The sequence below is a fragment of the Haplochromis burtoni genome, unplaced genomic scaffold (assembly GCF_018398535.1).
Source record: "Haplochromis burtoni strain Fernald_Lab_line unplaced genomic scaffold, NCSU_Asbu1 Contig_187, whole genome shotgun sequence".
In the NCBI taxonomy this organism is placed as follows: Eukaryota; Metazoa; Chordata; class Actinopteri; order Cichliformes; family Cichlidae; genus Haplochromis; species Haplochromis burtoni.
This window is the reverse complement of record NW_024582548.1, coordinates 407,015-421,924: the sequence shown is the minus strand read 5'-3', so window position 1 is coordinate 421,924 and position 14,910 is coordinate 407,015. Positions and strand designations below refer to the sequence as shown.

General features: G+C 39.5%; 1 protein-coding gene across 4 annotated transcripts in view; it reads left to right on the top strand.

Annotated features, from left to right (window-relative positions):
• Positions 1 to 14,107, top strand: part of tln2a (talin 2a) — a 97,073-nt gene extending 82,966 nt beyond the window's left edge. For 3 of the 4 annotated variants that reach the window (XM_005934561.2, XM_014337541.2, XM_014337542.2), the window contains exons 44-59: positions 1,087 to 1,188; positions 1,761 to 1,880; positions 2,407 to 2,553; positions 3,307 to 3,473; positions 4,180 to 4,363; positions 4,537 to 4,662; positions 5,828 to 5,944; positions 6,178 to 6,363; positions 6,661 to 6,768; positions 6,960 to 7,065; positions 7,298 to 7,303; positions 7,689 to 7,813; positions 11,463 to 11,651; positions 11,748 to 11,930; positions 12,175 to 12,300; positions 12,856 to 14,107. In XM_005934561.2, coding sequence (XP_005934623.1) covers positions 1,087 to 1,188; positions 1,761 to 1,880; positions 2,407 to 2,553; positions 3,307 to 3,473; positions 4,180 to 4,363; positions 4,537 to 4,662; positions 5,828 to 5,944; positions 6,178 to 6,363; positions 6,661 to 6,768; positions 6,960 to 7,065; positions 7,298 to 7,303; positions 7,689 to 7,813; positions 11,463 to 11,651; positions 11,748 to 11,930; positions 12,175 to 12,300; positions 12,856 to 12,984 — 2,121 coding nt within the window. In that variant the 3' untranslated portion in view covers positions 12,985 to 14,107. The remainder of the gene's footprint in view (positions 1 to 1,086; positions 1,189 to 1,760; positions 1,881 to 2,406; positions 2,554 to 3,306; positions 3,474 to 4,179; positions 4,364 to 4,536; positions 4,663 to 5,827; positions 5,945 to 6,177; positions 6,364 to 6,660; positions 6,769 to 6,959; positions 7,066 to 7,297; positions 7,304 to 7,688; positions 7,814 to 11,462; positions 11,652 to 11,747; positions 11,931 to 12,174; positions 12,301 to 12,855) is intronic. The other variant, XM_014337543.2, reaches the window with a different exon arrangement.
• Positions 14,108 to 14,910: the final 803 nt, after the last annotated feature.

The following is a 14,910-nucleotide window of genomic DNA, read 5'->3' as shown; positions in this document are numbered from 1 at the left end:
TTGCTCTGTGTAACATCTTGATTACAACCATAATGTTTCCCAGGCGTCATTTAAAAGTCACTGATTAACATATTAATACAAATCACGAGCAACTGAAGCAAAGGAACATTGACTGTGAACGCAGCCATTCTTACTCGGAGTCAGATAATTTGACCTATCTTTCCAATTAACAGTGAAACTATTGGCTTGAAAACCAAGAAAAAGCCTTTTATCTCGAGTACAGGCAGCAGCTAGCATCAGCTAATTATATTTCTCCTTACCGTGCTGAGTGAGGAGCATTGCAAAGGTGAAGAAGCGTCTCAGGAGTGTGGCTTCACCAGAGGGAACAGCATCTTTGCATCAACTTTGTGTGGCATGTCATGAATAATTTATGAAAATGGTTCATTTTTAGTACATGTTGAGCATGCAGGTGCGTGTTTTGTCTGTGTGTCAGTCAGTGTAGTTGATTAAATGGGGATAATCCTCCCCAATAATCCCATTGGCGTAATGGTCACCCTCCATTGTGGTTTTTAGCAGCGGCGATTTAAACAGCTTTTCTGATTAACTTTGAGTCACCTAGTCGAGGCTGCAGATTTTAACGTATTATTTCTATCAGCAGGAGGTGCAAACATCATGCACTTGCAGTATTATGCTATCTTGCAGTACCAGCATGTTTTTCTGGAATCTCTTTTGTCTTCTCTGCCTTTTCCGTGATATTACAAGTAGTCTAATTTGGCAGAAATGCTAGAAACGTATAATGTTTGAACTGCAAGCTAATGATCAAATGTTTTTGGGGTTGATGCGGTTTTAAAGCTGTAATTACAGAGTGCATAATTCATAATGAGTGTTTATCATTCATACAGAGGGTTTCCCTGAATAGAAAGCTGCATTAATGTCGGTTTGCTGATGCCTGCACACCTGACAAAATTGGTATAATTGAAGGGTAGATTAGATGTAACGTGCCATTACAAGTTAAAGAGCTGAAAAATTGATTTCCTTCACGTTTGAAGATGTTTGTTCCTTTCGCGAAGGACAAACCGATCGTGCCTAAAATGAAAAAATGCAGTGGCAATTTAACTGTGTGTTGATGTGTGTGTTTTTCCTTAGCTGGATGAAGGTACACCACCCGAACCTGAGGGCTCATTTGTGGATTACCAGACCAGTATGGTGAAATACTCTAAAGCCATTGCTGTCACTGCTCAGGAAATGGTAAGCTCTCAAAATAACTCTTAAGATTTTTGTTCCTGAAGTACACCTGTGACCTACGACTGGGTTATTGTTGATTATAAACGAAATACTTTGATTTACATGTCAATTCTGAAATCAAGCTTTTTTTCTGATAATCCACAGTTTGATGTTGTAGTTTATCAGCCATCTGCGGCTAGTAGAAATTGTCCTGTCGTGTGGTCCTAATTCTCCATCTTTGTGAGATGACTAGTCGGTTAAATCGAAGCGAATCAAGCTCATTTATAATAGAAAAATTGATTTTGACTTCACAGCATTTCATAGCGTAGTTAGTAAGTGAGACAGACTTAATGATTTTATCTACCTGGGAGAATCCAAAGATCTGATTAAAATGATTTATCTACCTGCAGTCCCTCGTTTATTTTAATGTTCTCCATTTGTCACATCTCTACTTTCGTCCTCTCATTTGATCACTTTGGTAACCTTGTGATCATAGCCTTGATTTTACTATGAGTTAATGATTTTTGATAGTTTGTTGAAGAAAAGTTAATCTGGGTTTTTTTAGTGCCGAATTTCTTTTTCCCTCCATTTATCAGATGACCAAATCAGTGACTTGTCCAGATGAGCTGGGAGCCCTGGCATCACAGGTGACTGTGGACTATAGCCAGCTCGCTGTTCAGGGACGACTGGCTGCTCACACAGCTGAACCAGAGGAGGTGAGGAGGACTCTGAAAACAGTTTTTACTTGCAAAAGAGCTCTGCTCCTTCAATATGGGAATTTTCTTTTTGTGACCTTTAGGCTGCTGTGGATTTAAAGAGAACCTAATGTGCTCTTCCTTATTTTCTGTTATTCATATATAAATATATTTACTGTAGGTGAATTTTCATCAAAACTCTAGTTTCAGGCTTCTCTAAACACTCTGTTATGTTGTTTTTTTTCTTGGCTGTGTGCATTGTGAACACAGAAGCTCCATCCACCTGCTCAATTCTTATTTACAAAGGGCAGCCAGTCAGATGAAAGTTGGCTTGAAGGGCAGGGGAATGGAGCAAAAAAAGCTTGTTTCAAACAATACATGAACTGAGGGGCTGAACCATGACCTGTATAATCATGCAAAGCTTCTCTAGTCCAGGAACATAAATGTGGCATTTTTTCATACATACATACTTTTTTTAAAACCATTATTTTAATAATAATAAAAAAAAAAACCTCCTTTATGTTCTTGCTTTGGTTTGTGTTTGCAGATTGGTTTCCAGATCAAAACCCGAGTGCAGGACCTTGGTCACGGCTGCATCTTTCTGGTCCAAAAGGCCGGAGCTCTGCAGATCACCCCGTCTGACAGTTTTACTAAGCGGGAGCTCATTGATTGTGCCCGTGCAGTCACAGAGAAGGTATTGTTCTGTCAATAAAATGGGACCGCCTTATTTAATTAAAAACACACTGTGCTTTTTTAAATTTTGTTCCGGTTTTGTTACAATAGTTCTGCCCACTGCTGATCTTAGTTCCCCCATCCATTAACCCAAACCCATCGGGCTAATTGTTGTCGATTGTTTGTTTGCTTCATCTTTAGGCTGCAGATATTTCTGCTTGGCCGAGTATGTTCCGCTCTGAACTCTCTGTGTTGTTCTTTCATTGAATGTTAGAGTAAAATTGTTTTTAGCGATGTAGTTCACATGAAGTGATTCGGCTCTGGTGGGTTTTATCTGTGTGTGGTTTAATTATAGGATTCCAAAGCATGTATAATATATATGTAATATACACATCATACTTTTCTTATCAAGTTTTCTCTTGTCTGAGCTTTTCACAGCTGTTATTTCTAATAATTCAAGCGTGCCAGTGTTTTTAATACCACTTGCACATAAGAAGGAAATACTTCAAAAACATCACACATACTTATTTCAGTGACTTAGCACATTGCAATGTACTGACATTTTTTCCCGTCTTGCTCTTCTCTGTTTTGACCAGTAAAAATATACTTTACTCAAACTGAGCCAAAAGTAACACTACTTTGCTGCAAACTGCCAAACTTGTTTGTCCTTATTAATGTGCATCATAAAATTTACCAACCTATCCTAGATGGGCGAAAAAAAGCCTTCATCTGAGCATCCTCACCTGTGTGGTTAATGGTCTGCTCACGTCCCCAGGTGTCTTTGGTGCTTTCGGCCCTCCAGGCAGGCAATAAGGGCACTCAGGCTTGCATTACAGCAGCCACTGCTGTGTCTGGGATCATTGCTGATCTGGATACCACAATAATGTTTGCGTCCGCCGGCACACTCAACGCAGAGAACGAAGAGTCCTTTGCCGACCACAGGTTAGTGCTTGAAACGCACCCAGTGGTGCAAGACATTTCTACAAGACCCAACAGGAGTCTAAAATCCACCCTGTTGTTATCTTTCATCCCAGACTGACAGAGTGACATATTAGCTGCTGAACGGGGAGGAAATCTCTGCTGATAGAAACAATAAATTATCCTAAGGCTTTGAAAAATGCACAGCGTGACACTTCTCTTATTGTCCTGCTCTCACACTTGGCCGCTCTAAGGCAGCACTTCCGCTGTTAAATACTAGTGCGTGAAGAAAAATACAGCAAAACGGGTAGAGAATAGATGTGTTCCATTACTTAATTATCATTGTAGATCCTTACACATGGTTGTTTGTGACGTTTCACTGTATCTCACTGAAGAATCTTTGAAGTGTAGATAAGCAGTCTCGGGACACGATGAAAGAAAACAGAATCACTTAATCTCCGAGCATAGCTCACACAGCTACCTCAGAATAATAGAAGAAACTCTGCAGCTGCTATAATCTCTTTTGTCAATTTTAGGAAAAGAATAACTGACATGACTTGTTATATAACCTTAGCAATCCTCCTAATGTTTGCACAAGCTTTCATGAAGAAATGCCTTTAATATTAAAAGAGATGTGCAGCAATATGTGTGTCCTTTTCACAGCAGTTCTCACACAGTTTATTTTTTATGTCTTTTTCCCCCTTGTTTAATCTTTCCTTTTCTGTTTCAGGGAAAACATTTTGAAGACGGCTAAAGCTCTGGTTGAGGACACAAAGATGCTGGTGTCCGGCGCAGCTTCCGGTCAGGAGAAGTTGGCACAGGCTGCTCAGTCTTCTGCCAAGACCATTACCCAGCTCACAGATGTGGTCAAATTGGGTGCTGCCAGCATTGGCTCTGATGACCCTGAGACACAGGTTGACCATTATTGTGTTTGTAATCCTCTCATTTCTGTTTGTCCTTTGTCCAGTGTGCCTGTTTAATAGGAGGAATTATGGAATTATGAACTGCGACTGGCAATAACCTTTCAGTGTTTCTGCTTTCTTGGACTGCGCAGTGATTAGTCAGTGTCTTTCTGTCCTTTCTCTAGGTGGTGCTGATAAATGCTGTCAAAGATGTGGCCAAGGCATTGGGTGAGCTCATTAGTGCCACCAAGTGTGCCGCTGGCAAGGCAGCCGATGATCCATCTATGTACCAACTAAAGAGCGCTGCGAAGGTGAGGAGATCAGTCTGCAAGTGTTGAAACTGTCATCTAATTTAACATCCTCCAGTGGGCTCGAATATAGAAATCTGGATATTGGAATTTTCTTTATTTTACTCAACAAAAACAATCAGATCTATTTGATTTTTGTTGGTTTCTCTTATGTTCATATTTTCTGATTATACTAATGGAAAACTGGAACTGACATCAGTTTAAATTGATGACAATAATTCCACCGTCCTACATCCTGTATGCGCAGACATCCTCCCCTTACTCAGGCCGAGTCATTAATCAGTTAAATCACCCACAAGAGTTAAACTGGAGACTTGGTAATGGAAATTGTCAGGCTGTTCGGGATAGCAGGAAGCGTCTAATACTTCTAACCAAGATGATTATGCTTAGTGCTTTGCTCCGGCACACATGCGCTGTAAATTTTCAGAGTCACGGCTCATAACTCACCGATGACACTGTCGACTGCTCATTATCACCTCAACCTGTAAAGCCTGGGAAAAAAATGTCAGTTCTCAGTCAGCAACACCACAGAGTGTCATGAAGTCTCTCTGAAGATCACAACATGCCTCACATACAATTTTAGGACCGGAGGTGGGGTGGTGGTGGGGGGGGTTAACTCTGACAAATCAGTCTTTCCTTTATGGGGCTTGTGTGCCCCCTATCTTTCAGTATGGTGCATTACAGCTGATTTTAACTGGATGTGTTCTGTTTTTATGTCCTCTCATTGTTCCAACATAAGTGTGAAATTACGGAGCTATAGAAATGTCATCTGAATTAAATTAGTTCAAACTATAAATGAAGACTCGATGAGCCAAGGAAATATATATATTTAAAAAAGTGTGTCACCCATATATGATGATCGTCAGGGCTGTGTCCACCAGTGTGGTGAAATATCTTGATTGGGGATGTGTTTATATGCTCAATTACTTATAAAATAAACAGTCCTAGACGTTTTTTTTTTTTTTTAAATAAATTACAACTACATACATTTATTACAAAAACACAACCAAATACTGAACCTCCTCGTTGGTAATATTATCATAGTAATAAGACTGTTGTCTTAAATATTCCATAATGTCAGTCATTTGCGGTTTGTTCTGTTGTCCTTCCTCTATTTCTAATTCAGAGCTTGGATGTGGCTGAACACGGTGTTCTCTGTTTTCTCCAGGTGATGGTGACAAATGTGACATCCCTGCTGAAGACGGTCAAAGCTGTGGAAGACGAAGCTACTCGCGGTACCAGAGCGCTTGAGGCTACAATCGAGTGCATTAAACAGGAAATGTCGGTAAGGACGAGTCGAGAGGCTAAGCTTGTGAACGTTAGTTAGCAGTATGGTGGCATCACACATTTCAGAAAGGGGACTGATCAGTTTGCAAGTGTGATGAGTAATATTTTTGTAATTATTGAAAATGTCGCGTGAGTGACAAAGTAAACATCTTTAGTTGTTTGTTTTCCACAGTTAGGAGTTATAGATTTTAATATTCCCTGAATTAAGTTTGTGATCTGAAATGCCCACAGGTGTTTCAATCCAGGGATGCTCCCAACAAGACAACCACACCTGAGGAGTTCATTCGCATGACTAAAGGAATCACCATGGCAACTGCTAAAGCGGTGGCTGCAGGGAACTCTGGCCGACAGGAGGACATCATCCATACTGCCAACGTCAGCCGCAAAGCCATGTCAGACATGCTCACTACCTGCAAGGTGCTCTATTGCCACAAACAAGTCATGCATGTCTAAATTTGATTTATTGTGGTACTTCCAAAATGTTGCAAAAAAAAGAAAAGAAAATGTGTCCATCTACCCATTATTTCCCACTTATCTGAATTTGGTTGTGGTAGCAAAGGCTAAGCAGGGTATTCCATCTTTAAGGCTGAGCCCTGCATCATCAGCATCAATCATTTTTGCCACTACAAATGCAAACCAAAAACTGAAATTAGAATTCTGACCCACAAATGTCGTCCCCACACAAATTTATAAGTGTGTGTTTGTGTCTTTCAGCAAGCAGCCTACCATCCCGAGGTCAGTGAGGAGGTGAAGAACAGAGCACTGATGTTCGGAGCAGAGTGTACAACTGCTTACATTGACCTACTGGAACATGTACTGCTGGTAGGTTGAATACTGCACCAGCAAGTCTGTAAAAATAAAAGACTTGTACAAACGCTAATCTCATTATTTGATACTTTAAGCATCTTTAATATAAGCATCCACCATTGCAACACTATTTATGTATCTATATATAAAAAATAATAAGGAAAAGTTTCTTTTAAGTTTAAACTGTTGCACCCATGTGTTTGTAGGTCCTGCAGAAGCCTACTGCAGAGCAGAAGCAGCATCTGGCAGCTTGTTCCAAGCGAGTAGCCGGAGCAGTAACAGAGCTCATCCAGACTGCTGAGGCCATGAAAGGTAATGCACACAGTGCATCACCACATGTTACACAAGGAGTCCTTTTGAGATGTCATGCAATAAACCCAAATACATATGAGTAAAGCTTTTATTTACTTTCTAATAAAGATCCCAACAAATATTATATTGCTATTAATAGTAGAATGTATTTTTAAAAAGCTCATGTAACAGAAAAAAATATTTATTTACTCAAACATTTGGTAATATTCCTGTCCTCCTTCTCTTGCTACAGATGGAGGTAAGTTAGGGCTGTTTTCTGTACTATGCCAGTTGTGAGCTCTTAAATAATTTCTCTCCTCAGCGCTAACATCGATTTTATTTAATCTCATCAAATCCAGCTGCTCTCAGGCTTCTCAGTTACATCCATCTGCTCTATCCATCATGCTTTCTTTTATGTTCCATTACTCTGTCTCCATCGCAGTGAATGATGGTTTGTTGTCAGCTATGCATGGGATGTGAAGATACATGGCACACTTTCCTGTGTGTGGTCACGGTGTACTTGTTTTCTTTGGATCACAGCGTGAAGCATGTTCGGTCAAAACACTGCTTTGTGAAGCATTAATAAAATCCTGTTTGCAAATTCAAATTTTATTCATGAATATGGGTGTGCTTGCCTGCCTCAGGTTCAGAGTGGGTGGATCCCGAGGATCCAACAGTGATCGCAGAGACGGAGCTGCTCGGAGCAGCGGCGTCCATCGAAGCGGCAGCTAAGAAGCTCGAGCAACTCAAACCCAGAGCCAAGCCAAAGGTGGGTGACTGTATGGTGAATAAATGAGGAGAGAGGTGAAGGAGATAATCGTGTCAACATAATGTTAAAGAGAAAGACAACCTGTCAAAAGGCCTTTTTTAAAAAAATTTTACAGTTTAAAGCTTTCTAAGATATTGTTTCTGTCAGCAGTCTCTGGAAATAAAGAAGAAATATTCATCATGAAGCTCATAAAAGTCTTTCATCATGATAGATGATGTGCGGATAGAAATACTCTGTTACAAGAAAATGTCCTGACTTGAAAATTTAAAGTATGAATGGAAAATCATTCCTAAACAATCCATTTACTAATGGCTATAAGTGATGTTTATATGGAATTTTAAAGATGATGTGATGAGCAGCTAAAATACTTCAAAATAATATTTAATGATTTTAAAGATAAAGAGAGAGTTGTTTCCAAGACGCAAAAAGGGGAATAAACCGCAAAAACATTACAAAAGACCTGTAACCAAACCCCTCAGGATCCCCTGCTGCCCACATTAGTTAAATCTTTACAATTTTAGTGAATGTTAAGTCTAAAAAGAAAATGATAATCTAACTTTTCTATAATATAGATTATAGATTAGTGAGCTGGAGTACTTTGGTGCTAATTTTATCAGGTAACCAAATTAAAATTGTTTTATTAAAAAGTACCAACATAACAATGTAACTGTTAAAAGTAAAAATATACACACATTGCCTAAAAATCATAACCTCTAGAGTGTTATTATGGCCCGAGCACTAGTGTGTGAAGGACCTATTGTAATCGCTTTGTTTATCATAGCATTATTATTGACTGTGTGTGTGATTTTACTGTTACAGCTTGCTTAAATGCTTTTTATATGGTAACAATTTAATGGTGACCAATAAAAGGTCAGGTCCTCTGCAAAGAGTCACAGGAGGCATCTGAAATGTTATTGGATGTGGTTGATAATCTCACGGTAAAACACCTGATATTATGATGTTGCCCAGCAAGCACCTAACAACAAGCCAACCAGTGCTGTAATGTGGACATGTGTTAGTTTATTTAATGTAAAAACTAGTGATTTAGAGTAGAGTGCACTTTGATCGGAGCGCTAAATATTTCACCTTTTCAGATTACAGCTCATCCTTGTAACTGCCAAGTGATTTGTTGACTTTTAGATAAAACTTCTTATTTTGATCTTTGGACTGCAGAGTGTTTACAGCTCTGTACATTACATAAATGAGCTTTGTAGGAATACGTTCAAGTATATCCTAAACAGTGCTCTGTGCATGCCTGTAAACATCTTTTTGTGTGGTTTATATCCAAGTTTCAGTGTTATTATTGGAAGTTGTACAAGGAGCAATTTTACGGTAACAAAATAGCACATTTTGTTTTGTTGCATTACTGAAAGGGTGCTCTATCGCTTGTCCTGTCTGTCAAGCTGTTGTATTCAGAACTGTGCAAAAATCTTGAGCCATCCCTTATTTCTTTAAATTTTGCTTCAGAGAAGCAGCCTGGCTTATATTTTTCTTAACTGATCTTGAGCTATAGTTCTCCAGGTCTTCAAAGTTTTTCTTTGTTCATTTTCTGGCCAGTCTTGAAACCTGACAATTTTCAGAGGACTTTTTTTAAGCTGCTTAACATTAACCTATGAATTATGCAAGCATAAAAAATGAGTCCAAGTCAAATGATGAATCTGAATTGTGTCTACACATAACAGACACGAACCAATTTCTAGTTGTATCTTGAGGCACTTTATTTACCCAAACAACCCAATTTGAACAACCACTTGACAACAGTGGAAAGGAAAAACTCCCTTTTAACAGGAAGAAACCTCTGGCAGAACGAGGCTCAGAGAAGTTTTTCTGCATCACTCTCAGACAGGATGTTTCCAATTTTAAAGAGATGAGGCCTCCAATTTTCCATTTGTCCCCATTTCTTTAGTTGAATCTACAAAAATGCCAAAGACAAATTTTGACAGGTATAAAATAGCATTTTTACAGAAACGTGTTTCCCAAAACACTGGCACTGTTTTCAATTGAGGAAACTGGACAAGAGGAGGACAGAAGAATTGTCCTAAAAATTGTCTACAGCAGATGGAGAGTATCTGAAAGTAATGTCTTAAGTAATGAAGAGCAATCCAGCAAATACCTGACACAAAACCTGAGAGATGCATCTGGACCTTCAGTTGATTGATCTACTGATCACTGAAGCCTCAGCAGAAATGGTCTCAGTGGAAGGGTAGCTGTCAAGAAGCCCTTCTTAAGGAAGGGAAACCAGGATGAACGGCTGAGGTATACCAAACTATGTATGTACAGAGGTCAGGAGAGAAATTCACAACAGTAAGCCACCTTGTCAAAACTCATGGAATTATGAATGCAGAATTGTGATCCATCATGCAATACCAGGAATAAAGCATGACAATGATTCCCGAAACGATGCCAATGCAGTGAAACCATACTTGGACAGGAACCACACAATGGGAAACTGCGTCATGGACTGGCCTCCCCAGAGTCCGGACCTCAACATTTTTGGAACAGTGTTGTCTCATCTGGACAGAAAACAAAAGGCAGCCAACATCCAAAGAAGAGACTGAAGAACTTTTCTTGAAGAGAATTTAAAGAAATTACAGAAAAGCTTACCTAAGAGAGTTCCGGCTGTGCTGAAGAATAAAGGCAGTCATAACCTCATTAGAATTGTCCAAACTAAATTACATAATTCAATAACCCGTTTCCACCCATTTTCTATTTTTGTGCAATTTATGAAGAAATGAGGGATGGCTCAAGAGTCTTACACAGTACTGTGCGCATATGTGTGTGTATATATGTATATATATATATATATATATATATATATATATAATTGCATATTCATGTTCATGGAAGTATTAATGTGATCTCTGTAGCTGACACTTGTTATATTGACAAACTCACTAAAATTCATGATACTGTACATAATATTGTCTTCATTCAGATCGATTCAAACACCATCATGTTTACTGTGCCCTCCCTCCTGTTCATCCCACTCCTCCTCCACCCACCCTGCCACCGATCCAGCCACCTGTGTTAGTTCATTGTAGTTCTAGCTTAAGCCTGTCCCAGTCTGTGTCTTCTAGCTCCCAGTTAACCCCCCGCCCTCCCTATTCCTTCCCTGCCTGCCCCCACCACCGGAGGCCTTCTCTGCAGGGCTCTGTCTGATATGTTTGATATATTAGGTTGTTATTCAGTCCCAACTATATATCAAACATATTCCTACAGTGTCCCGCTCTGTCTACAGACATGTGGTGTGAATGTGTTTGTGTGAAAAGTGTGTGTGCGTATGTGTTTAAAAGAAAAAGAAAAAAAAAAGCAGATGAGTATAATAGGATGCTTTCTATAGAGTCTTGCTTGATGTTGTTGTATGTAGCTCCTTATCAGCTCTTGCAGTTTGAGAAGAAGCTCTGTATCTGGATGAATCATCATTTTGTTTCTCTTACCAAGTGTCCCAGCCTTGGTCACTGATGATCAATCAAGTCCTGTCTAAAAATGTGCATACAAAATGTTATTCAACAGAGTAATGAATCCAAAGTTCATCTGTTTCCAGTGATAAGTACTTTAGTTTGAGTAGAGGATTAATCAACTTGGATATTTCTTTAAATTTCACCCTGGCGAAAGACTTAATCATTTGAATGGTTCTCTTCTCCCTCAGCAAGCAGACGAGACCCTGAACTTTGAGGAGCAGATCCTAGAGGCAGCTAAATCCATTGCTGCAGCCACCAGTGCTTTGGTTAAATCAGCCTCAGCTGCCCAGAGAGAGCTGGTGGCTCAGGGGAAAGTGGGCTCTGTCCCTGCAAATGCTGTGGATGATGGACAGTGGTCCCAGGGGCTGATCTCTGCTGTAAGTGCTGGAGTGAAAAGTGTTGTTTTACACAGGTTACAATCACATCTGCCAGAAATTAACTTTAAATAAATTAACTTATTTTTTCATGAACAGGCACGTATGGTAGCAGCAGCAACTAGCAACCTGTGTGAGGCAGCTAATGCCTCGGTGCAGGGTCACGCCAGTGAGGAGAAACTCATCTCTTCAGCCAAACAGGTGGCAGCCTCTACTGCTCAGCTGCTGGTGGCCTGTAAGGTGAAGGCTGACCAAGACTCTGAGGCCATGAGGAGACTGCAGGTAAACACAGCAGGTTAATTTAAAAGCGTTGATATGAAGAGGATTAGCGATCATCTTCAATAGCTTTTTACTTTACAGGTGTGCATTTAATTAGAAAACGTTTATGCTCGTCTTTGCACCAGTTAAAAGGAACTGATTTCTTTTAGTCAAACACTGTAGTTTTCTCATCTTGAGCTGCTAGTACTTGTACATTTTTGTTTTTATGTTGTTGTTCTGTTCTGTAAATGATGTATTTGCCCTTTAGATCGCTGGAAATGCAGTGAAGAAAGCATCCGACAATTTGGTGCGGGCAGCTCAGAAGGCAGCATTTGAAAAATCCGATGAAGACAACGTGGTGGTGAAGACGAAGTTTGTGGGTGGAATTGCGCAGGTAATGCTTTTAAGCAGCATTTAATTTTGAAACCAGTTTCTGTTGCATTAAAAAAATAAATCTGTTCATTCTGGTGTGTTTAGCAGTTTTATTGTTAGTGAAATTTGTCCTTCATATCCACTGGTTCACACATCTCTAGTCACCAGCTTTACAAATAATTTCAGTTTCTCATTCTTCAGCACTGCTGGGCAATTATTGATTGGACGCTGCTGAAAAATGCTGACAAGCTATTGAAATGCCCTCTACTTGTTAATTATTTCACGTCTCCTGATGGTTGTCAGTGTTCTCAGAAAATATTTTTGTCTTCTTCAGTCAATACATGGAATTCAAATCCCCTGTTTTTGTACACAAGTGCATTCACACACATCTTAAGTTAGACCATACAACCAATAAACACACAGAAACATAAGGCATAAAGACACTGAGGTAGTAAATGTTCTAAAAATTGCGATTACATTGCGACAATTACATATTTTGCAGGTTTTGGTCGTGTGTGTATTAAAAAAGGTTAAAATGATATATGCTCTGACATAAGTTTCCTCACTGTCTGTGTAGATCATTGCCGCCCAGGAAGAGATGCTGAGAAAGGAGAGAGAGCTGGAAGAAGCCAGAAAGAAACTGGCCCAAATAAGGCAGCAGCAGTACAAGTTCCTGCCCAGCGAACTGCGAGAGGACAGCAACTAGTTATTCAGCCTCACCTTTGCTGCTACGTACGCTTGCACCAGTGTGAAGAGCACATCTGTTTTTGTGTGCATATTTGTATCCTGCTAATGGCACACCTGGACCGGTACGCCGTCCTCCAGTGAATCCAGATAAGTTGTGACTGATTAACAAACCTAGGTCTGCATTGAACACCACTGACAACATGTAAGGTCATCTTCTAGCACGTATTAAAAACTACTGCGTGATACTGACTACTTTGTGAAAACAACAAAAAGATTGTGGTGATCGCCTGAAGAACTCCTTCATGTCCTAACGTATAACTACTTCAAACTGATGTGATCTAAACCAGAATGTGACATGCTTAGTTCAAACAGCACATGTGCTCTCACGTTTGTTCTTAAGCGCCATTTTTGTAATGTTTAACAATTTGCAGCTCTTGTGCATAAACTTTAAAGTGAAGAACTGATTGTATTGCTGTTCACGTCACATAGCCATTTAACTGCAACGACACCCTGAAAGCAAAAACATTTCTGCTTGGTACTCTGATATTGTATGAATGTTTGCCTGTATACCCCAATCTGGCACCTTAATGTCTGTCTGAATCGTGTAAATCACTGTGGCATGACTTGACTTTAATTCAGTGGCCATAAAACCTAATATGAAGGAAGGTCAGATTTTGCGTATGGATGTTTCTTGGGCCATTTCAACAATGAAAGTGTTTTGGGGTTTGTTTGTTTTTTTTGGCAATCCTCTCTTCATGTAGAGAGTTACAGTATATAAGCGTCTTTGTTTCCTTTCTTCTCATTTTTATACTCTTTGTTTGCTCCACGTGCAAAACTTCTTTAATGCAACTTGCAGGAAATTCTACGTTTGTCACAACCCTTGACTTTAGGACCTCATGTGCAGCCTCTAAGACTCAAATAGAATGTTTTACATTATGTTACCATGTAAATGCTTTCCTACGCAGGGCATGTTACCATAAAATGGATATTTATTACTCCTGAGTATTTTTAGCAGAGAGGGGTCTCTTTCAGGGTCGCAAACGGTCTCATTTATTTACTACCACTAGCAGAGTCCTGGGTGGCTTCTTGGCAAGATATCGAATATCTTCAAAGACCTTCAAAAGTCTTTTTTTTTTTTTTTTTTTCAAATTATTTGTCATTTCAGGTAATGGGACCTATATACAGTATGAACAGAATATGATCATGATGCAATAAGATGGATGGTGCTTTAGGGGGCAGTGTTAGCTTCCCTTCTGCCATGTAAACTTATAGTAATAATCCAGAGCTCTGCCTATACTTTTCGTGCAGAATGGAAAAGTTTGCGTAACCCTGCAGGCTGACTCCTACATAATGCATGTTTGGAATAACTGGAAAGATGCCAGGGATCAGTTGAATTAGCCCAATGCCATGCAGAGTGCCACTTCTATGCATGCACTTTTTCCTGATGATTAGTCCCAACAGATTTACTTTGGTCCTTATATGTTAGTATTTTTTTTTTTTTTCTTTCATTTTTTTCCAGCAGAATTCATCACTGCCAGGGACTGATGTTATTTATCTCCACATTTCTAAATTCGGGAAACAACAAAATTCAGAATCTAAAAGATGAATGAATGAATAAATAAATACACGAATAAATCTTTAACATGAATGGCCTGAAAGTGAAGAGCCTGCAACACTAATCCTTCTCCTGTTCTGGGTGCTCCGTTACTGAACTTGCTATTCGCTGCAATAGAACAACCTGTTGTTTGTAATGCGTTTTGTTCACATGTCTTACTGTATGGACTCTGTTTCAATATTACAGTAGATTGTGAGAATAGGTCCTGCTGTGAAAATGCATGGCTTTGTGCTTCGGATGCAGATAGTTTCAGACCTCCACGTGAGACCATCACCTTTAAGTTTGTTTGTTTTGAAGCATTGGAACTGAATTCAGAGACATTTTCTGCCA